The 24,948-nt window shown below is 32.2% G+C and overlaps 1 protein-coding gene across 3 annotated transcripts in view; it reads right to left on the reverse strand.

Moving 5' to 3' along the window:
* pcm (5'-3' exoribonuclease pacman) overlaps window positions 1–24,948 on the reverse strand; it is a 188,186-nt gene that overhangs the window by 118,946 nt on the left and 44,292 nt on the right. For all 3 annotated transcript variants that reach the window (XM_075355315.1, XM_075355316.1, XM_075355314.1), the window contains exons 7-9: window positions 14,304–14,424; window positions 7,525–7,685; window positions 1,956–2,206 (exon numbers count right to left, since the gene is read on the reverse strand). In XM_075355315.1, the coding sequence (XP_075211430.1) occupies window positions 1,956–2,206; window positions 7,525–7,685; window positions 14,304–14,424 (533 nt within the window). The remainder of the gene's footprint in view (window positions 1–1,955; window positions 2,207–7,524; window positions 7,686–14,303; window positions 14,425–24,948) is intronic.

Genomic DNA, 24,948 nt, shown 5'->3' on the forward strand with positions numbered 1-24,948 from the left:
GTGATATGGTGTACCATCTTCTTGGCTATAAAATTCTTTGATCAATTTTGCAGTTGAAGAAAGTCATGTTGATAGCATATCAAAATAACCAACATATGTTGCTTGCTTGCTTCAGTGAAAAAAACAGCATGTAAACTTGCTGTCTGTATATCGCATGGAAAACATTTAATTTTGGGAGTCCCTTTTGCATTGTAAGATTTCATGGGGATTTTCTGACCCTCCAGGTATGGTCAATATAGGCACCGGTTTGGTCTAGTGGTGAACGCATCTTGCCAAATCAGCTGATTTGGAAGTCGAGAGTTCCAGCGTTCAAGTCCTAGTAAAGCCAGCTATTTTTACACGGACTTGGATACTAGATCGTGGATACTGGTGTTCTTTGGTGGTTGGGTTTCAATTAACCACACATCTCAGGTATGGTCGAACTGAGAATGTACAAGACTACACCTTCATTCACACTCATACATATCATCCTCATTCATCCTCTGAAGTATTAACTAAACGGTAGTTACCGGAGGCTAAACAGGAAAAGAAAGGTATGGTCAATATATGTGATAACTTTTCTACTAAGATGAAATGTTGATTAATCACCAAACATAATATGATCAAAAAAGCCATAATTTTCATGCTGCAACATTTTGAGTGCAAAGCTGGCACACACACTGCAGTCAGCAGGCTTCAAAGCTGTAAACTGTATAGACGCATATAAAATTTTAAGGTATTTCCTTAAAATTTTCCACACTGTCATCACCAGCATTGCTAGTTTGAAGATGGCCCTCCTAATAGAATTTTTAAAACTACGCAGGAAAGACTCCCTCACACAAAAAAAACCTTTTTCTTCAGACACCCTTCATTAACCCAAACTCTTCCCTTAGGATATTCAGGTGTATCAAACTAATTATGTCATCAACGAATGTAATTGTCACTTGGAAGATCATAATTGAACTTCTAATGGAATATATTTTGACTTTAATTACTAATTTATATTTAGCAAACTGCAAAACAAAGAAGGCTTTCTGTAAGAAGTGACATTTTTGCTAGTGACACTGTTAAATAGAGAGACAAGGGCAGTCTATGATCAAACACACAATTTAGTGTCCTGTTAGCTCTTTAATTCTAGCTTTAAATCAACACTGTAAACCTCATCCAAGAAGTATTATAAATTAAAATACTAATATTATTTTTTTTTACAACCAGTATATTAATTAATACAATCAGATTTCAATCTATTTATTTATATGAATAACTGCAACAGGCCGACATTAAACTGTAGTTCCTTTTTTAAAAAGATTATGATAATTTTCCATAAAAATTCCATGGAACTCAGCAACTTCAGGATTTGTATTTTAAAGTACTGTATGTGTGACAATCTAAGCAGAATATATATTAGGAACCTAATATAAGAGCCACTAATGAATGTATGTTAAATGTCATAACTCTAACGTTGTAAATGAGTTACAGGTCACTTCAGAAGATGAAAGACACACTACCTATTCGCAAGAACAAGCATACCTTGCCAGGTTTCCTACGGAGACTGAACAATAAAGATGTTTCTATTGCCTTTCCTCACTGAGAGTTGAATTCATTGACTCATGTCAGTATGCCAAGCCATCTGAAATGCAGATGATACTCTGCTTTACATCTGGGCCTTCACTTCGTTCACCACAGTGAGTGAACAACAGTAATACCCTCAAAGAATGCAAATCTCTTTTTTCTATTTACAGCTAAAATGCTTCACCAGTTGTAAGAAGGAGATTAGATAGTATAAAGCAACAAAATAATTCTGTAGAAAACAATGCATTATATACGCAAACTCCACTCAGCAGGGAAGATCTAACAACACTTACCACTAAACCAAGGAGCCAGTAGAGGGAAGGGATACTGTAATATCAATAACACGTAATTACTTCATTAAATAAATAAAAAGCTTGCCATGTAGCATCCAAAAATATACTTACGTTGTAACTTTGTCGTATTCAAGTTTATTAACATAATAATCATTTTTATGTTGATGAAATTCAGCAAATATTAAGGCATCTTCAACTCCATCATCTTCATCATTACTAGAATAATAAATATCAAGTTCATCATTATCACAATCATTGTCAGCCAACATAATATTCGTTGACTGTATCAAAGCTGCCAAGTCAGGATCCTTTACAGATACTGTATCTTCATTTTTTGAACTACCTTCACCGGTAATCTTGTACTGAAAATAAATGTTTGATATTTTACTACAATTGAATCAATATTACAAATATATACATCAAATGATTTAGTAAACTGCAAGTCAGTAATTACACTTAGGTAATACGTAATTCTTTACAAAAAAGATCGGCGGCAAAATTAAGTACATCGACTCTTGTGGCATATTAGTGCCTGATTTAGAGCTGAATTGCTCATTGTGCCCAAAATTAGATAAAGGATTTTTTTTTGCTGTAGTTTTAGTTATTTTTTTATCACAGGTTCAAACTGTATGCATCGGGTATAGCTGTCAAGCTATTTTAATCCATGTGTAATAAAACATTTAATGTCAATAAAGAATTGATAAATTTTGTTCAATCATTTTTTTTGACACAATTATTTTGCATATACATTAACAATAAAAGGGGAAAAATTAATATTTGTTTACTTGGTTAAGGCAAGTAAAATTATTTCTGGTTAGATAAAAACTATGAAAACCTATCCACTCAGAGATTAGAGTTATCTATCTGCCTCTTTAAAATTCACTATTTACTACTTTATAGCAGACAAAGGATCCAGAAAACAGTTAATATGATGATGCAAAAATAAGGATAAAAGTCCTGAATATGTGAACAAGAATGCATAAGGGCATTAGAGATAATATGAACAGAAAGTAGCTCAGTAGCAATTGATTTAAATAGATATTTTTAAATTAAAAACTCATAATTAATCAAACTGCAGAACTATGCACAAAATTATATAATTAAACAGAGAAAAAAGAATAAGACATATGAAGAAGATCTTTATTATCATAGTAGAAATTCATTCTACAACGATACCTGCATTAAAAAAATAATAGCATTTTTTTAGAAGAACCAGTTGAAAACAAAACACATCTTTCAATTTATTCAGGTAATAATTAGATATCTTATTAAGACATTAAGTTAAAAAATAAATAAATTTCAAGAAACATAAAATTTCACACATGCACATCAGTCTGACGAGGATGTTTGAAGTCATTGAAATCTGAATGTTATAATATGGCATTGAACTTTATACCTCAGGAAAAAGAAGTAGAAAAGAAACTACTGGAATGAAATTCTTACTTCTTAGGTATGTTATAAGTTTAGAAACTGTACTAGGATTGCAGTAAAATTCAGAAAACTGAATACACTTGAGTATCATTTGGCACAGCAAAATTATCAATACACAGGATTTTTTCTAAAAACACAATTCAGAGAATAAGAAACATTCTTTAGCTTTTTTACTGTAACAGTTAACATTATTGCACTGTTTAAATTTAAGAATGTGTCAACCACTCAATATCCTAACACTATATGATACTATATATTTGAAATACCTTCTTTCTCATCACTTTCCATTTTTTTTCTACAAATTTAATAGACTTTAAATTACAGCTAAATGGCAGTCAAATGACATTGTATTGAGTAACACATAGCTGTGAAGTACATCTGAATAACAATGAATGTTGTTTATAGGGTTTGTAGAGCATGACCAAGATTGGACCTAAATATGTCAAACCACTGGATACTGGATTATTGTAATTTTACTGTAGTTAAATAAGGATTGATTTTGACAAGAAAGAATCTATCCACAGAAATTAAACTATAACTGTAAATGATGAGTATAAATGAAAGGTAAAATGTTATCTGATTATATCCAAGTTTTATCTAGTAGTTACTACCAAAATTTAGCAAGACCAAGAGCAAGATGCTAAAGGGATTGGAGGAAGACATAAAATCTAATCTGCAAATCTAATCTGTTCAAAGTAGAAACTTATGACGTTATAAATATAACAGTTTAGTTTACTTACTTATAATCAATAGTTTTCATGTTTTATACATTTGACTAAAAAACACATATCAGAACACTTTATCAACATTAATAAGTGATGATGAATGTTCTGGTGTCCTAAAATTTTATTAGAGATATGCAGTTGTTATGGGTTTCCATTACTCACCAACTGCTTGTACTGATATTTGTCATTGTACAGATTAGTTAAAAAGCAATGCATATCATTAAGATCTACTCCAATATCTTACTGAAATAATTTATAATAAACATGAAATTTTAGGCATGTGATTTCAATTACAATTTTTTATTATATAATTTTTAGATAACATTAAAAAGTATTTTTTTAACAAAAATTTAGCTGTTTGGTTGTCTTGATTAATTTTTCCAGTAGATAAACTGTTATTCTTTACAATAATCTTGTTTTATGACTTGGGATTCTGATTGTGTGTAAAAATAAAACATCTCAAATTTATTTTAATTATTATTATAATTAATTTATACTTTTATTTATAATTATAAAAAATAACACTGCCAAATCTAATTTTCTGAAGAGATAACATAGTCCTTGTTTGCCAGTACACTTTCACAGCTGAATTAATGTATATAAGGTAAACAAAACAGTAACGTCAACAGTTACTGACCGATCTAAACAGCGTTACGCTCAATCAATTGATTTTAAATGAATCCCACTTTTAAGGATTTACAGTATCTTAACTGCATAAAAAATGTATTAATATTGCTCAAATAAAAATTTATCCGCAACACTACAATTTTGTTGCAATAATAGATTATTCGCTACACAAAAGAGACAATTAGATCATTGTAAACAGGTATAATTTTTAAAAAATATTATTTCCAGTGTAATGATACTTATAATATTCTTCTGATGGTTCAAAACTTTCAAGTCATTTGACATTAATGGTTTCACTACAATTCTGTCATACAAATTTTTCCCCTACAACCTCTTCAAGGCTTAGTAAGCGACACTAACTATGCACGAGCGCCACTTCTTCTCTCATCATTCAGTAAATATGTTATCACTAAGTACAATTGATTATGTTGTTGTGGTTCAGCTATCACATCCGGCCCTACATCAGCCAACGAGTATAACAATATTACCAAATCTTGACTTGTTTCTTCTGATTCTTGTCTGGCAAGTTCAGAGTTCTGTCTAGCTCATTCTGCATCTTATGTGACTTCTGCATTCTGACTGATTATGACCAACTCTGCCTAACCTACATCAGAACTTACTTAACGATTATCAATTGTCTACTCAAAACATCTTTTTCTTTCTTTATAATCAAATATTACTTAGTCTTATTTAAAAATGGTAGCACACTTCTGTAAACCAAGTGTGTAAATTTAACTTCTGATTTTTTAGACCATGTGATTAATGCATCTAATCCCAGTTCAGAAATGAAAATTCTGTGTGGCTCCAAAGTATGTTGATGGAATCCTCTGGCCTGGTACACCATGTAAGTGTTTGTAAAGGAGTTTCCAATCTAGATCTTTCTGGGAAGGAGTAAACTAAAAAAGTGACTTAGAAAATAACTGAAGAGAACTTGGTTAGCCACTTAACCTTAAATAATGGGGTCACTTTTTATTTAAGGATAATTACTAGCCTCATCCAAATGCCTCTAGAAAGGAAGACTTTATAATTTGCACAAAGAGTAAAAAACAGAAAGAATAAACAAATCTTTAAAAAACTATTACTGTCATAAAATCAGTGATCCTTTCCTCTTATAAATCTGAACTTTATGAATAGGAGAAAAGTTACTAAAATTATTGTTCCCAGTATGCAGGTCTACCTCCTCTGTAAATAGGCAATTTTTTTGAAATGTATCATAAAAAAATGTGAACATGTTTTGATTAACTTTTCATAATGATTTTTTTTTTTTTGTCTTTTCGGTGATTACTTTTTTAACACAATATTTTTACAATGTTTGCACTTTTTTCTATTATTCTAAATGTAACAGTATCTATTTTCAATGCTGGCCGTAATTAACTTTAAAAACATATATTTGCTGATATGATGTTTTACTTTCTTATGAGAACTACACTATTTAATTACCAACACAGTTGGCTGAAATGAAGAATGAATTTATTCTGTAAGTATTCATTAGAATATAATAATATGTGAAATATAATTTTTAAAATATCACATTAAAAGATATGAATAAAATTATATTTTTCACTACGGACAGTAGTAAAACATGTACACTATTTTTATAACCAAAAACACATTACTAAGACAGTGGTTTTTGGGAAACACCTGAAAACAAAAACCTTCTGTAAAGTCCTTTCATTTCTATAAATGCGTACTTTTCACAAAGACAACAGAAAGCTCAGAAGCATTAACCATGATTCACACAGGCAAAGGACATGTTTGAACATACACACCCCAAAAAATAATAAAAACATGAATACATTATTAGAGATCACTTGTATATTATAAGAGGTAGTCTAAAACATATTGAGCCTTTTGCACATGAGACAGCATAAGCATATTCTGGCAAAAGTCGAGGAAGAACAAGATGTAAACTATAACATCCTAACTCCATAGGGGAAGACAACCTCATGTGGCAGTTTCAGTCACCACACCACCCCTTCTGATTCCTAACCCTTATGGGCTTTACCAGAGATCATCTTCAGTGCCTCAGCAATGACGTCTTTCAGTTAAGCCTCAGCCAGGATGCCACCAATGCGAATACCACAAGTGACATTCCCATTGGTGTCCTACAATTAACATTAACTCCAAACAAAATACATCTAGCCAAGTCTCAAACAAGACTGAATGACTTTCTAAAAACAAAGAAACTGAACTCTAGCTACCTGAAAGGTAAATATGATTTCGACACACAATAAATCATAAAACCACTAACAAAACATAACACTAAAAATAAATAATGTAACATAACATAACCAAAAAAAAATCTATACCAAACAGAAACAAAAACAGCAACAAAATAACAATAAAACCAAACATACACGAAGAATCACCCATTTAGCTCGGCTTTTCTAATTAACACAGAGATCAAGTGTCAACCCAATAATAACAAGCCTACAAATGGTCTCTGTGCGCATTAAGTCATACCTGGCACATTCACATATCACATGATAAACATAGTCTAAAATCCACCAGGCTGAATTTCTGAAGTCTGTCCCGAAAAGCATCATGCCCACAAAGAAATTGCATCACATACTTGTTTGAGTGCACCCGAAAAGCATCCCACAAATCAACAACATTAAGGAAAAGATCATGCATATAATGCCCACATTCTGTCTCATCCCATCTGGCCTACCACAAGGTAGGACCATGCTGTTCTATCTCTTTTACTTTCTCCGAAGTCAATTCACCCAACTTCTTAGCAACATAACGCTGTTGCTTCTCAGATGCAATCAAGTCTATTGGTTTCATGCCTGTGATCACCAAGATCGCCTCCCGTGAAATTGTATGGTAACCACCAACATATTGTTTGATATTATAACATAGTGCTTGAGGAGAATAAAAAGATAAATAAAACTTACACTAGTTCTTTCCTTTTCATTTGGTCGTCTTCCAGTTTTTCCTTGGAAGTATTTAAGATCTGCATATATATCTCTAAATTGACTTAAATCAAAACCAGCCAACTTATCCATGTATTTCTGAAATCTCATTAAATTCAATTTGCCTCCTTCATTTATATAACCTACAATTAAAATAGAAGTTAAAAATAATATTACTGAACATAATCAGTACACAAGAATCTACAAACAATATAACATTTATATGGTTATACATTTTTTATAAACATTAAGTAAAATTTTCATACAGGCCTCAAACTGACAGTTCCTGTGATACTGATGTTAACTGACCCCCTGACTTAACAAAACTGACTAAAGACATTCAAAGTAACTCTATTAGAACAGTAATAAGCTGTACTATAACTCTTAATTGTTATTAAACTGTTTCTTACTGATGATTAAGTGGTATAATAAATATTAGTAACTGATTACAAGCAGCCATATCTAAATTACATGAATAAATGAAATATCTGATGAATCCCTTCATACTTTATTGTAATATTAAATTTTACATGCAAATTCATCATAAAAGTAAAAAATAATCAAAAAATTTATTTAAAAAACTACCAATTATTAAAATTTTTTTGACATGAAACATTTTAATTTTTTTGTACAATGTATCTTCCTATGATGACAGAGTATTTTTTTTACATAGAGGTAAAGATATGTTTACAATGATAAATAAGTAAACATGCCTTACTGTATAATGATTTTACGGAACCAAACTTAACTTAGACAGAAACAGTATCAGAAAATTATAAAAGTAATTACTAAAGAGTAATGTTTAATTATTAACGTAGAAAAAGATTAACGAATTTAAAAATGTAAAAGAATAATGCACAGATGTATACAAATCTTCAGTTTGGGCTCTTTATGTAGATCAGAACAGTCTCATTTCACTCCAAATACTATGAATTATTCTTACATCAATGATTAAAACCACTTATGTCATTTGAGTCTAGCATTCATCTTAAGTTACTAGAAAATGTGTGATAAAGAATTTCTCTCTATTATATTCCCTCATACAGTTAAGTTAGCCTATCAGTTGTAGCAACCAAGCTGCCATTTCCACATCCAACCCAGTCTGTCATGGTATGACAAAATTAATCGAAACCTCATAGTACACACATTACAGTGTACTATCTTTCCGAAGGATAATTCTCTGGTCAAACCTTCTAGTGTGAAATTTAACCAGTATTTAAGCATGTTGAGGAACTAATGACACTTGCATTTGGTTCAGTAAGAAAGGACCACATATTTTAAAATGTATAGTCATTTAAAAACATAAAAGAAAACTTTACCTAATTACACTAGTACAAGTTGAGTAAGAGAGCTCACACAGTGTGGACGTGTGTCACTTTACCCTGTGATTGTCATAGTTTTGACTGGGTTTTTTGTTTTATTTTGGCACAAATGATTGTTTTTCTTGGGTGAATTTTTTCTGAACACGTTTTCACATATTTTAAGTTCATCGGACAACGGACACATTTTTTATTGCATGTTTTCTGGGAACAACCTTATTGCTACTGGCAATAAGGATCACATTTGACTGACTGCTGGCTGTGCGCACATAGACAGACAACACACAGCACATAAACTAGCACTTGGTGAGTACTAGTGAATTATTGCTTAAGTGCTGACTGGTGGTCTGGAGGAATTTTTCCTTCACCTTTATTACCTCAACCCTTTCTCTTCAATCCCATCTAGCTGCCAAGGATCTAACTGACTGAGTGAGAGATCTTACCAAAGAGAAAAGTACTGAAGATAAGCAGAATAAGACTACAGGGCCGACCCCATAATCCTTCTGGAAATCCTTAAAAAGGCACCAGGGAGGTTGTAGATAAGAGATAGCTACACAGTTCATTTGAAAAGAGTAGAGAAGAAAGGCATGCTACAGGAGGAGGATGAGCGTACCAAGGTTCATATCTTAAACTTTAAATGAAAATAGGAACGGGGCCTTTGCAAGTCGAGTTTGCCTGGCTGCTCCTGGAGCAAGAAGGCATCTTCAATGCGGGTAATCTTCAGCCTGGTGCTGTGCTCAAGGACACTGCGGTTACGAAGGTACTGGTTATCGATGAAGAACTGCCTAACATTGGCAACAATTATGTGCTCGCTGTGTCAGGTGAGGGATAGGAGACGGTTGACCACATCATAACAGAACTCACAAAGATTGCTGACATCGAGTCAATGCCAATAGTAGTGGCTACTGTACAGACATAACCTTGACAGACAAGGGAGCAGGATCGAAATCGGTCATTCTTCACATCAAGGACCTTGATGTGGATGCGACAAAAGAAAACGTGATTGAGACAGTCAAGAGGATCCTGCAGAAAGACGTGGAGGTAAAGATAACATCCTTAAGACCTGCATACGGTAACTGTCAAAATGCCACTGTAATCTTACCTGCCAGGGAGGGTGATCTGCTTATGACATCTAAGAGGATGGTGATTGGCTAGCACTCTTGCCGGATTGAGATTAAAAAGCAGGATTCACACAGCTTCAGATGTTGGGAGTCTGGCCACAGGTCTCCACAATGCAGGGGGCTGGACTGCAGCAATTGTTGCTACAAGTGTGGGGGCCCTGGTCACAAGCGTGCTAAATGCAAAGCCCCTCAGAAATATGTGGCATGCAGAGAGAAGTAGGGCATTAGAGGGGAGCCCATGACTGTCAACTGCATAAACAATCAATTGTGTCCAATTAAGTGAACAGATTCCACAGGAGGGATGCCACAGACTGCCTATACTGTGAAGCCAAGGACACTACTCAACACACTTTTATGTATGCAACAGATGGGAACATGTGAGACGTCAGCTCAACCTAGAGGGTTTGATTCCGGAGAATAGTACAGGTGATATGCTACAAGGTCACTCAGAATGGGATGCTGTTAAGTTTGTCAGCAATGTTCTAAAAACTAAGCAGTCAGAAGTTAGCATACAAGGAAACGACTAGCATGAGCGTGATTGAGCAGATGTTAGTTTAACCACGGTAAAAGCCCTCAGTTGAGGTGAAGACTTGGACCAAAGTGCGAAGGGGTGAAGGTCAGCCTCCTCCGGGGGCCGACATTCGTCCACGCTTGCGTGGTGGGTGACAGTGATGACACATAGAAACTCTGGATCCCCCGAGCTTGAAGACACCTCCTGGGGCTGAGTAATGTTTAATTGCGGGTCTGGCTCCAGGGGGGTGGGAGAACCAGTGAGATAGGAAGTTTAGTTGGTAGGGTGCAGGCACACATATGCACTCTTGTGGAACCTGTTAGCAAGCTCAACACTTCACTTGTAAATGGGGTCCCACTGACTCATCAAACAAAAAATTACACTAGTATACTGTACTACCTCATACAATGTACGTATCCCATAAATAACAAATGGCTCTTCCATTCAGATGTATAGCAACTATATTAACAAAACAATTTTATACAAGAAAGCCAATAAATTTAACATAAAATTCATGCTGTTTTCTTTTTACTATTACTCAGAGCTAGTCAGCTGATCTAAGAATGAAACTGCAATGTTTCTTCAAAAACTTCCACAATGTTTACATGGAACCCAATTGGAAGGTGATTAGGTTAGCAACTCTTTGATTTATTTTTAATTAGAAAGGAGAAAAACTATAAACATACAGATTAAATAATCCTGAGAAAAACTCATGTTTTTCTCAGTAACGTTCACATAAACACTTAACTTTGAATTAAATGTATTCACAGAGCCCTGAGTGTACATAACAATCACTTTTTTCCATTTTTGCTTGTTTTTATATTTATAATTGATTGTAGAATAAAATAATAAATAGGAAAAATCTACCATAATTACTAATTTAGCAAACAGTACTTAAAAAAAGAAAAGAACCATCTCTATAAACAACATTATATCCTTCGCTTGAGAAGTTGTAGATCAATCTCTTTTTTTATTATAACTTCTGAAATATTTTTCCAGTTCCAGTATTTAATCATTGATTTTTGATATAAATACAGCTTTTGAATGTATAACAGGGTTGCCAGACTTTTAACAATTATATTCTACAATAACATTTCTCAACGTGGGATCGTGGTGATACGTCGGGGGGGGGGGGGGGGGGGGTTGGTTAGCGAAACTGGCCTAAAACTTTACACATAAACAATAATGAAATCATTTTATAAGAAAAAAATCATTTATTAAAAACATTTTACTTACATTTTTAAGTGTGCATGTAAAGAAAATAAATTAATGAGATGGTCGCATTTGTTTTTCATTTAAAAGTATCACCGTGCATGGCTCTATGTTAGAAAACACACAAAGGAAATTTTTTCAAGCGACAAAAAACAATTCCTATATTTAGCTTTTAGCATAACCATCGAAAAAAACCTGTTTCATACAGGTTTCACAGAGGACATGGCAAAAGAGATTAATAATTTCAATGCTTGTGACTAAATTCCCACATTCATTTTGACGAGCAAGCCAAAGTGTATTTAAATCTTCAGATGTGAATTGTAGTTGTAAAGTTTTATCAAAAAACATTTCAATGAGTTGGTTGTGAATTTCAACTGTTAACTTAGAAGCTGAAATGTTTTCACTAAATGGATTCAATACCCATTTCTTTGAGAAATTATTTTTATCCTCCAGGAAATACTCTGCCAACTGAATTTTTAGCTCACGCAAATGCATCTAAATGCTATCTAAATTGTACTGAGTAATTGTAGTGTCTTCATCCAAATTTTTTCTCAATATAATTGGAGTAGAAAAATATCAACAAAATGTTTGCTTTAAAGGCGAATAATCCAGATATCAAGCTTCTTAATGAAAGCATGAACTTTGTCTATCATTAATAACATGTTTTTATCATGTCCTGTAAATTCACATTCAAGTCATTTAAATACAATAATACATCAGCTATGTAAGCCAATAGCAACATATATTCATTATCCTGCAAAAACATTGAGAACTGACATTCTCTAAACATTGAGAACGTTTATCCTGGAAAAATATTAATTCATCTCCAGAATTAACACTCTCCCACGAAAAACATCTGACTTTCATCTATTTCATCATATAGTTTAGCAAACAGCCTATTTTGTAGGGCTGACTTTTAATAAAATTAGCCATTTTTCAGCTTTACGAAGAACTTGTTTGAGATTTTCCGGCATATTTTTTGTGGGAAGAGTATGTCTATGAAGGAAGCAGTGCGTCCATTCCGCCATTGGTATAAGATGATCTTTTAGTTTTTTCAGAAATCCCCCATTCTTTCCTGTTATTACTTTGCACCGTCACTACATACTACAATATATTTTCTCCAATCTATGTTACAGTTTTTAGTAGTTTCATAAAAAAACATCAAAAAGATATTATTCTGTTGCATGACCACGTATTGAATTGCAAAACAACATATTTTTTTTACTGATCTGTCCCTATTGCATTCATATAACACCAAACATAAGAATGTAGAAATTTTTGCCACATCTGTTGATTGATCATATTGAATACTTAGAAATTCTCAATTCTCTGAATTATCTAATTGCAAATTTTGACAGTCATGTCATCGATTCACCTTGATACAGTGTCATTAGAGAGTGGAATTTTTCAAATTTTTTGCTTCTTCTACGCCTATTAAAACACTGACCATATCAACTGTAGCAAGCAATATGAGGTTTTCTGCAATTTTATGAGATTTGGACATCTTAACCACTCTTAATGTTACAAGATAAGATGTTTCAAGTGAACTTTTATCAGAAATAGAAGAATCTTGTTGTTTTCTCAGCCTATGTAATTTTCTTTCAAAAAATTCCAAGGTTATGATCAGGATGTTGAGTTTCCAAGTGTCAAATAAATTTTGATGGCTTCGTGTAAACAACGTACTGTGGCTTTCCATCCAATGAGGTAAAAACCATGATTGTGTACAATCTTGTCTTTTTAGCAATCAATTCACTAGATAAAGATGCTCACTTTGTTTTTTCACAAATATATCCATTCTGCATAAGAATGTAATTAAAAATAGACAGTTACACAGTTTGACCGCACACTAAAAAAAATGAAACCTCAATTATTATTTATCATGAAACTACACTTTTAAAAACCTAAATAAAAGCTCCAGATGCACACCTCATGTTTAAAACTAAACTGACATTCTGCAATCCCTTATGCCTCTTTTATAATCCTGAGAGCATGACATGTTCAAACGTATCATATGCATGTTCAAACATGATGCTCTCACAGCAAATATTAAGCAAGCGGATTAATTACAAGGAGCACATACACATCAAGTTGGAACCTGTAAATTGTTCATGTTTGTACACTTCATACATGCATAATATTCATACCCATCACTATGAACACAACTTAATAGTTTTAACTAGTTTCATTGGGTTAGGATTGAAGAGTTGTGAAATATTCATTACCTTTTATTTTACTTTTTGGGGGACATGAAGCTAGAAAGGACGAGAATCACTGCTCTACAACAATTAATTAACAATATTGGTATCTTAAAATACAAAAAACCAGATTACATATTTTTTAAATGTCAATTAACAAAATTCTGACTAGAGCTTCTACATCTTGTTGCTTCCAAAAACAAAAACAACAAAGTATCAAAATTATAGTTTTTGATAACTGTAGCCCCTATGAACTATGACTTAAAATTTTTCCCAAAGCCGTCCAGTAAAACTACAAAAAAAAAAAGGTATCTTAACACACTTTAATTTAAATGTGGTTTCAAATCAAAAAATAAAAACACAGTATTTAACAGACAGTATTATAGTGAAAAAAACCAAATACCTCCAACTGTTGGTAAGATATCAATATAGGCTTTGTACAGAATAGGTAAGGCTCCATTATTAATATGTAGATTTGGCAAATGAGGTATGAAGTCATTGCCAACTAAGAATCCCATCAAAACCTAACACAAAAGAAAATAACACAATAACACACTGTGCAAATGAACTACAAAAGCAAAACCAACATATAAAATTAATATAAAAAAAATAAATATCAATAAATAAAAATTAAACACAGAATTAAGTACTTTTAATACATTTACCCACATACATATGATTGATATTTGTTTGTATCAATCAAATATAAGTTTTCAAAAAAAATTATATTCATATATATATATATATATATACAGAGGTCTTCCAGAAAGTAAGAACCGTGCAGCTTCACTCACAACAATGGATCAAGGTCAGTTGATCTCAATTATTCTGCAACTGCTATACGAAATTTCTTAAATATGCGATGCAGATTGATTTTTTTTAACTATAATGAATAAAAAAAACTGAAAATTCTGCAGATTGTGAGGCACTATTGGTCACATTTTTTGAATGTGCAAGGTGTTTGTCTTGTGGAAATTATTATCAAATTACTGCCATGTATGGTGACAATATAATATATGAAGGAAATTTAAGGATATAGTGTCGTTTATTTATGGTAGGGAGAACATCTGAATCTGTGGGCAATGCTCAGGACATGCTAGTCTCATCACTGAACAGCTGAGAGAGCAGATTGATGTAAAAGAGAACTGGAGTTTCATAACTAGACAAACTTAGTCATAAATTTTCTGTATGTTCACAGTCTATGTTGCATGAAAATGACAATAATGTCAAGACAACTGTTTGTGATTGGCTTAATGGATAGCTGTTGCCAGTCCATTAAGCAGTCATGATCACCTGTCTTGACCATCACTTTCATGTAACAGACCGTGAACATACAGGCATGCAAAAACTAGTGCTACGATTTGACAGATGCTTGAAGTCAGGAGGTGATTATGTGGAAAAATATCTTAAAAAATGTAGATTATGATGCACATATTAAAGCTACAATCAATGTGTTAAAAAACAAAAAGAGTTTTTATTTTCTGGACGACCCTTGTGTGCATGTGTATTATATAAATGCTAGAAAGTTTTTTAAGCATTATAACATCATCTAGATAATAACTAATAAGTATAGTGTTAAATGTGTCACTCCATTTTTGAAAAGTAAACATCATTGCTATTAAACTTAAAAGCTATTAGAATTAAACAATTTATAAAATCTAAAATGAAACATTGAAATTCTAATGAAAATCCATATTAAAATGGGAAAGTAAAAACCATATTATTCTATTATTTATGATTAAAACCTGCTCGCATAAAGTATTACTCTTAAAAAATAATATTATTTAATTATATTACGGAAAAATAGTTTTACTAATTCAGCCAGCACACCTGAATTGAAAAATAAAGTAAAAAACTCATTCGAAATAAATTTTAATCTGGTTTGGAGAAATTACATTCATCTACACAACATCACTAATATATTCTTTAACTCTACATAAATTAATGATTAATCTTCCCTATAAAAAATGTATCACTACTCTATAGTTGATCCTGTTCCTGATAGCTATTAAAATTTTTAATGATTACCATTACATTATTATTTATATAATGCACAAAAGATACAATAAGCATATAGTTATATTAGAAAAGAATGGAAATTTTACAAAAATTTTAATTACAATGAATTGAAGGAAATTATAAAAATATTAACATTTATAAATTAAATTAAATTTTTTTTTTTGTCTTCAGTCATTTGACTGGTTTGATGCAGCTCTCCAAGATTCCCGAACTAGTGCTAGTAGTTTCATTACATCCGTAACAATTTGTTTTACATATTCCAAACATTGCCTGCCTGCACAATTTTTTCCTCCTACCTGACCCTCCAATATTAAAGCGACTATTCCAGGATGCCTTAATATGTGGCCTATAAGTCTGTCTCTTCTTTTAACTATATTTTTCCAAATGCTTCTTTCTTCATCGATTTGCCGCAATACCTCTTCATTTGTCACTTTATCCACCCATCTGATTTTTAACATCCTTCTATAGCACCACATTTCGAAAGCTTCTAATCTTTTCTTCTCAGGTACTCCGATTGTCCAAATTTCATTCACTTTCATATAAAGCGATGCTCCAAACATATACTTTCAAGAATGTTTTCCTGACGTTTAAATTAATTTTTGATGTAAACAGATTATAATTCTGAATGAAGGTTCGTTTTGCCTGTGCTATTCGGCATTTTATATCACTCTTGTTTCATCAAAGTTATGAATTCATGGGCCGATTATAAGAACGGTATTTTCTTTAAATTAGCTTGAAGGTATATAGGGCTCTTCTTACTGGCTATATTGTTTATTAAATAGTAATAATAATATAATTCATTATATACAATTAGTGACAAATTTAACACGGCTTGTCTAAATTTTAAACTTTTTACATATTAGAAAAATAAAAAGCAGTGGGTGTAATGAGGTAGGTAAGAAATAAGGTATTATAATTATGCATTTTAACTGAAATTCTTTTTTTATAAATAAAATACATTATTTTACTGAGTTTATATATCTACTCACTTGGGGCAAATACAGGCTGTAGTCCTAAGCTAATGCCTGCCTTTTTTTTTTTTTATGAGAAATAAACTTTATACTTTTTGAAAAATGCCAAACAGATCCAAAGTGGAGACATAATCACCCTGCTGGACGGAGGATAACAAAATAGTAAAATTGTAAAAATACAATTTTTTAAGTTATAAATTTGATAGCCATGGGCAAGCCTCAGTCTAGGGGCAGGTCAAAGTTGGTGGTGGATAGTGAACGGCCCTAAGATATTATGGTTAGCTGCAAATAAGGTTTTACCAAATAAGCAGTCCCAGACCAAGACAGCAGCAGTATCAGGATGAGGCAGGGGTAGATTTGTGTGGGACTGTACCTTTTTCAATTCCTCACAATCCTTTTTTGGTGCTGTAACATGGCACATAAGAGCTGACATTAAAGAAGCTCTGCCGATGAAAAAAATGTTTTAACAATGTAGACAACATAACAGGTTATTCCCAACAATGTTTTAGGGTGAAGGAACTTAATTTTACAGATGATAAGCGGTCAACAGTCTCAAAAGTGTATGTGGAATAGTTTCCCTTCAGTGGACAAAGTGGAAGAACATAGGAGGTGGGTCTCCGAATAAAACCCAGGGCATGTTCAGATGCTCGAAGGTGGCAATACCATCACTAGTCTTACCTGCAATTGGGCCAGCAACCTGTTCCCACAATCTCAAATACTAAAAATCATCCAAAAGAAGAAAGCTGGATTGGGAATTTGGTATCATAATGAAAATTAAAATTAAAAAATTTTGTGATGTCAGAAAAACTACAGACATGTACTTAGAATGTACAATCTCAGGATTGTATATTCTTGGATTTACTGAGGAAGAAGAACTAATACATGTTTGAAAGAAAAACAGGTACATATGATAATTGAACGAAAAAGAAGCAAAAAGGTTCCTATAACAAAAACAGATTATTCAGTGATATACAGTGGTGTAGACTTAGAAAGGAAAGCATCATCTGGTGTGGCTGCTTATCAGTATAGAAATGGAAAAACAGAATTTGCTCTTACAGGGATATTAGATAAAATAGTTACATTACGATGTAAAGAAGGAGAATATTTATTATTAATATGTGTTTATGCACTGGAAGAAGGAAGGAAAGAGGAGACAGAAAGGTTTTATGAACTACTGCAAGAAACTACAGATGCCAGTAATATGAAGGACTTTGATTATAGGTAGCAATTTAAATACAAGAGTAGGAAATAAGGCTATAGATAGGATAATGTATTGAAATAATTGAAGAGTTATAAACAATAATGAGAAAATATTATGAAATTTTGCTTTGACAATAACGAAAACTTTACAATAATGAATGCATAGTTTAAACACAGAAATATACATAAATACACCTGGTCAGAAAGAAGAATTCAAAGCATAAAAGACTATTTTATAGCAAATGAAAAGACAAATACACAAGTTTTTTTTGAGGATGTGACATAGCTAGTGACCATTACCAGCTGGCTACAAGTGTGAAGTTACTGAAAAGGTGGAGAAAAAATAAAACAATGATCAGAGATATATATTCTAATTAATCATGGAAAGTACATCTTAACGAGGATTTAATTAAAAATCTATATCAAGAAAGATAGAATCTGTACAATAAACTATATCCGTTTAGTGAGGATATTGAAATAGAATGGAGTAATTTAAAAAATCTAACCAGTAGGACAGCTTATGAAGCTATTGGTCATACCAAGAAGAATACTAGATGTAGAAAGGTTAAAATTTGGAATAAGGAAATAAAAAATGCTGCTATAAAGATGAAGAATCAATCTTATAAAAGATAACTGATGGATTAAAGAGATGAAAACAAAAGAGAGTACAAATCCCTGAGCAGATCAAAGTCGAGAAATATACAAGATGTTTGGGAAGTGTCTGTGTCAAGAAATAGAGAATGACATACATAGGAGAAAAAGAACAGTTTATAAAATTTTGCAACATTTAAAGTCAGATAAAAAGGATAAAACAAACATAACAGTTATTGATGATGAAAGTTTTCTTATTTTTTTCAAGAATTTATGGAGTGGAGAAGAATTTCAAAATGAAAATGATACTAATGAAATAATTTCTACAAACTCAATTGATAAACTAGAATATAAGGAATAGCAAGAATCAATGAACAAATTGAAAAACAGTAGGGTTGCTGGAAGTGATAATTTAAAAGAAAAAATGTTAAAATAAGCTTGTCAGGATGTTTACAACCATCTACTTCACTTATTCAACCTTTGCTGGGATAGAAAAATCATACTTGATGAATGGGCACTTGCTGTATTATGTCTGATATTTAAGAGAGGCGACCGATCTGATTGTAATAAATATTGCGGTATTAGTTTGCTGAATATATTGTGTAAACTTTACTTGAAAATAATTATACCTAGAATAAGAACTACAATCATATAAACTTTACTTGAAAATAATTAAAGCTAGAATAAAGATTAAACTTGATATGTTATATCCTAGAATTAGGATTATAATATTATAATTCATACTGGAGAAACAAACAGGTTTTAGAATTGTTACATCCTGCATGGATAACATTTTAAGTTTAAAAAACTGATAAAAAATATATATATATCTCAGAGAAAGACACATTATGAGAAAGCTTTTAATAAAGTATGTAGACGATCACTTTCAGATATGTTGAGACAACGTGGTCTTCCAATACATTTAATAAGGATAGTTAGAAATTTATATAATTTAAAGATGTGTATGATAGGGAATAGTGAGCGTTATGATTGTGATTACAAGTTAGGGTCTTCATCAGGGATGTAGTACATCCCATACATTGTTTAATGTATATATGGACCAACATATACATTTTCTTAGAAAATGCATATCGTAGTTACCTTTTTATGGATATGGTATGGACAACAAAAATATTCTGATGATGGTGTATGCAGATGGTAGTAATAATTACAGATAATGAAATGTAACACAGAGAGCATTTACTTCAACTGTCAAAGTCAAAGGTTAACAGAAAAACAAAATTTAAATAGCTCCTCAGACAAATCCAAGGTTATGGCTTTTAAGGGGAAATGGCCTTTGGGGTCTAAAATGGTTTTGGACAATGTAATCAATGTGCAAATGAAAAATTTCAGATTTTTAGGATATAGGTATGGTATTTAGAAGAAATAGATATGTGATAAAATTTAATCATATCTGTGAAATCTAATCATATACGTGAATTTTAATCATTTAAATGGAGTCAGTATCTTGAGAAAAAAGGTGAGGAAAGATACTCTTCTAAATTCTACAGATTAATGTCAGTTTCTTTTTGGGAACGAAATGTGGACATTGACGGCTGCACATAAATCAAGACTGCAAGCAGCAGAAACTCATTTCTTAAAATCAGTGCCAGGTTGTACATGAGTTAACAAAAGGAGAACCTCAGAGATTTGAAAAGAACTTTGTATATTTGAATTGAATAAGAAAATTGAAATCTTCAACTTTCTCATGCAGAGCTATATCAGAGGCAGTGGTTGGATCATGTGCAGCAAATGGTGGAATCTACGAAGACCAGAAAGTTTCATGATTACTGTTCAATAGGGGTGAGAGATGTGGGACACCTGAGGAAGAGATAGCAAGATCAGTTCAGAGTACAGGATGGCATAAACAGGTGGAAACTTAAATACATGATAGCAAAGAAGAAGTCTGATAACTTAATGAACTGGCCAAAAACATTTAACAAGTAAAAATTCTTTACTATTGTCCAGGTGGTGGCGTAATGACTACTTAAAAAGAAATCAGATCAGCATTAATTTTTTTATACGTATAATTAGGAGACCATTTTTTCCTATGAAAGTTTGCTAATAAATTAATTTATCAAAAGAAAAGAACATTATCAAGCATAGATGAAGTTATGTAGAAAATGATAAGGTGACACTAACAGTGACACTAATTAATTTGAACATTGTAATCCACCCATACCTACTTGCACAAATAAGTTATATTTGTGACTACAGGACATGCTAGCCATCAGATGAATGTTTACTGTTTAAATATATAGGTTCATGTTACTTATGCCAACCGGGCTACAACCTGCCATTGGTCTACCTTAACACCTGATGATTGTATATGTAAACCGGGTTTCTTTATATACAAGCAATGAAAGCATTTGTCGGGTGCTGGTGAAATCACTCTTAAGATCAAAGTAAACAAACTTTTTTAGTCTACTGGTGTTTTAATTCTGTTGTAAAAACCATAAAGTTAACTCTACTGCATGCCATTTGAGTATTTTCACATCAAACGACTGTAATTGCTACTGCTGTCTTAAATGGCCAGCAGTATCAGCAGAGTTCATCTTTTACAAGTCTGAAAGAATCTGAAAGACACACCCCTGTACAATGCAGCAGGTAAAAGTAAAACTGTACAATTCATTTTGCTTGGAAAGGAAAAAGACAGACGAATAAAAGAGATAAGACTCCAGAGAAGAAATAAAGCTGTAACTTAAAATTCAGCATCACTGCCATCTCGACTGGTCCAGCTGCTGAAGAAAGAATATAGTCTTTCTTACATGATGATTTCGTCCTTTTACTAAATCATTCTCCCTCTATGAATCATAAGACGTTGCCACTGGTGAGGGGGCTTGAGTGCTCAGTGACACAGAGTAGCTGGACCGAAGGTGCAACCATATTGGAGAGGTATCTGTTGAGAACTAGACTAAGAAATAATTCATGAAAGAGGGCAGCAGCTCTTTCAATAGTTGTTAAGGGTGTAGGTCAGGACGGCCATATCACTCAATCCTCTGAGTAGTGTGCAGCTGAAAGCAATGGAAAACTACAGCTGCTTTATTTTCAAAGAAAATTTAGCTCTCTGCATTTTCATATAACAAAGATGGAGGCACCTTCCTTGGTAAAATATTCCGGAGGTAAACTAGTCCCAATTTCGGATCTCCAGGTAGGGACTACTAAGGAAGGGGTCACCAGAAAATCAAAAAATAACATTCTACGAGTCGGAGCGTGGAATGTTAGAAATCTAAAAAAGTTGCTAGGTTAGAAAATTTTAAGAGGGAAATGGATAGGATAAATCTAGATGTAATAGAATTAGTGAGGTTCGGTGAGAAGAGGAAAATAGCTTTTGGTCAAGTGATTTTAGAATAATTAACTCAGCTTCAAATAATGAGCAGGCAGGAGTACGTTTCATAATTAACAAGAAGATAGGGAAGAGAGTAGAGTACTTCAAAATGTATAGTGATAGAATCATTGTAATAAGGATAAAATCAAAACCTAAACCGACAATGATTGTTAAGGTCTATAAGCCTACAAGCGCCCATGATGATGAGGTAGAATGTGTATATGGAGAAATTAACGAAGCAATTAAACACAAAAAAGGGGATGAAAATTTAATAATAGTTGGAGATTGGAATGCAAGCATTGGAAAAGACAAGGAAGGAAATTAATGGGTGAATATAGGCTGGGCAAAACGAATGAAAGAGGGGACCGACTTATAAGTTTTGCACAAAGTATAATTTAGTAACTGCCAACACCAACTTTAGAAGGATGTTAAAAATCAGATGGGATGAATGAAATGACAAATGAAGAAGTGTTGCGGCAAATTGATGAAGAAAGAAGCATTTGGAAAAATATAGTTAAAAGAAAGGAAGACTTATAGGCCACATATTAAAGCATTCTGGAATAGTCACTTTAATATTGGAGGGGCAGATGGAAGGATAAAATTGTTTGGGATATTTTAAACAAATTGTTAGGGATGTAGGGGATATACAGAAATGAAACTACTAGCACTAGATAAGGAATCTTGGATAGCTGTATCAAACCAGTCAAATGAGTAAAGAAAAAAAAACTGAATCACTGCATAAATGTGTAAACCATTCCCCCCCCCCCTCCGTTATGTAAGTTTTTCAATAATACTGAAGTGTAGTACAAAGTGGCTGGCTAGCCCTTTGTCAGCCTACATTTCTTAACAGAGAACACTAACATCTTAGATCTAAATAATCCAAGTACATTTATATTAAAGAATTACTATACTGCCACTACCACAGCCATAACCAACAATAAAGCAAATAAAAAACAAAATGTAAATAAATAAATAAAACAGCAGCAAATAAACAATAAATTAGGCGTATATTAAAAAAACTGACTGTTAAATTATGTGCAGCACCAAAAATTATTTCTAATTTTTTTTTTTAAATTATAGATAAATTTTTTATTTTAGCAGCTGTAGGCTGATGTCAAATTAAATTACTGCTTTTATGTTATGTGTTATGGATATAAGAAATGAATTGTCTAGTATATGATAAAATGCCAAGCCTGGTCATGATTCTAATTCAGAATCTTCTGGATAAAAGGTAAAAAGGCTATCACTCTGTTGAAAGCTTTTGGAAAGCTAATTTATTTATAACAGCCATCAACTCAAACACATTAACATAATCGTAGATACAAATAATCATATATCAGTCAATATATAATTATTTAATTCATTAAAATAAATAATAAAAACAATCAAAATGAACTATTATTATTATTATTATTAAAATTATGAAAATAAATTTAGGAATCAAAATATAATATTGAAATTGTTCACTTAAAAAAAAATTGATGTTCCAGACCAATTTATTACACTTTTTAACATAATTTTAAAGCAAGAAGACTATGCATTATTAATTACTTATCTTATTATTTACTATGACATAAAGAAATTACAAATCTCATACATGACTAATGAAGTGATGATGAAATTGTATGACATGACAGATATTATACTGAGAACCAGACCCACAATCTTTTGATCTAAATTTCAATCTAATTGGCTAGAACACTAGCTGCTATATCATAGTATGGACAAATTAAGACAGGGAAGGAACCAAAATCTAATCTTTAATATATAAATCATGGCCTAATACATCATTTTAACTGCTTAGACTACACTAACGTATAACAATTGACAGCTAAACTGGTGAGAATTCACCAATCAGCTAATTCAGCAGCTTGCTAGGTTGGTCTTTTGCTTAGCAAAAAAATAAAAAATAATTAAATAAACTTAGTTACCTAAACATTTTTTAAGTCTTACAGGAATAACCCTTAAGTCAATCCATTCCAAGTGATCCAGAAAACAAATTAATAGCTTGACCATCTCAAAAAAATTCATATTTTGTAAGTGCATTCTCTTATATTTTGGTAGTTCAAAACTATTTTTTTTAGATTTTTATTGTATCTGGTTCAAAAATGACAATCATTTTTGTTTTATACCTCACGTTGGTTTTCATGTTCGCAGGCATCTACAAACTTCTAAATTACTCAGTACTAGTTTGTCCTAGGCCAGTTCCAATACCTTAAAGGAAAGCTACAACAATTGTCAGAAAATTAAAGCCATTAGATCATTTCATTATTTTGTACCACAATCAGAAAGTTTGCTAAAATGTCAGTACACATCACCATCATCAAGTTGCAAAAATAGTGCCAATGAAACTTTATAATAAAGACACAATTGCATATTTATGATGATCAAGTGGACTGCAGAAGTGAAGAACAGATGATTGAAACAAAGATGTGCATGTTATATTTCATCATCCACCAGGACCAAGAACTTCACTCAAAAATAATGAAAAGGATCAAGTTTTGGACGCCAATTAAAAATATACTTAAAAAAATGACTCCCCTGGAATTCACCATCATATCGGGCGCACTTTTAACATCACACCCAAAGTTTGTGAAGAAATCTCACAGCTGTGAAATTAACATTAAAGTAGAAACTGATTAAAGGTGAGAAGAAATTATATAGTTGTCAGTATATTATTTGTTAAATCAATGCTGAACTAGTTCAAAGAAACGATTTATTACATTTTATCTGACTGCTGTTTTAATTCGATTTTTGAAAATTTTAGATTTCATTACGGTCTTTAAATTTAACATTATGCAATCATATTTTCCACACATAATTAAAGCATATCCTGAATTTGTTATCAAAATAGTTAGTTATCTTAGTTTGATATGTGTGTAAATAACTGAATTACTATACTCTTTTGCCCACTTATCCCAGACGTGGAAATCAAGCAC

Source organism: Lycorma delicatula, chromosome 2, assembly GCF_047948215.1.
Source record: "Lycorma delicatula isolate Av1 chromosome 2, ASM4794821v1, whole genome shotgun sequence".
Lineage (NCBI taxonomy): Eukaryota > Metazoa > Arthropoda > Insecta > Hemiptera > Fulgoridae > Lycorma > Lycorma delicatula.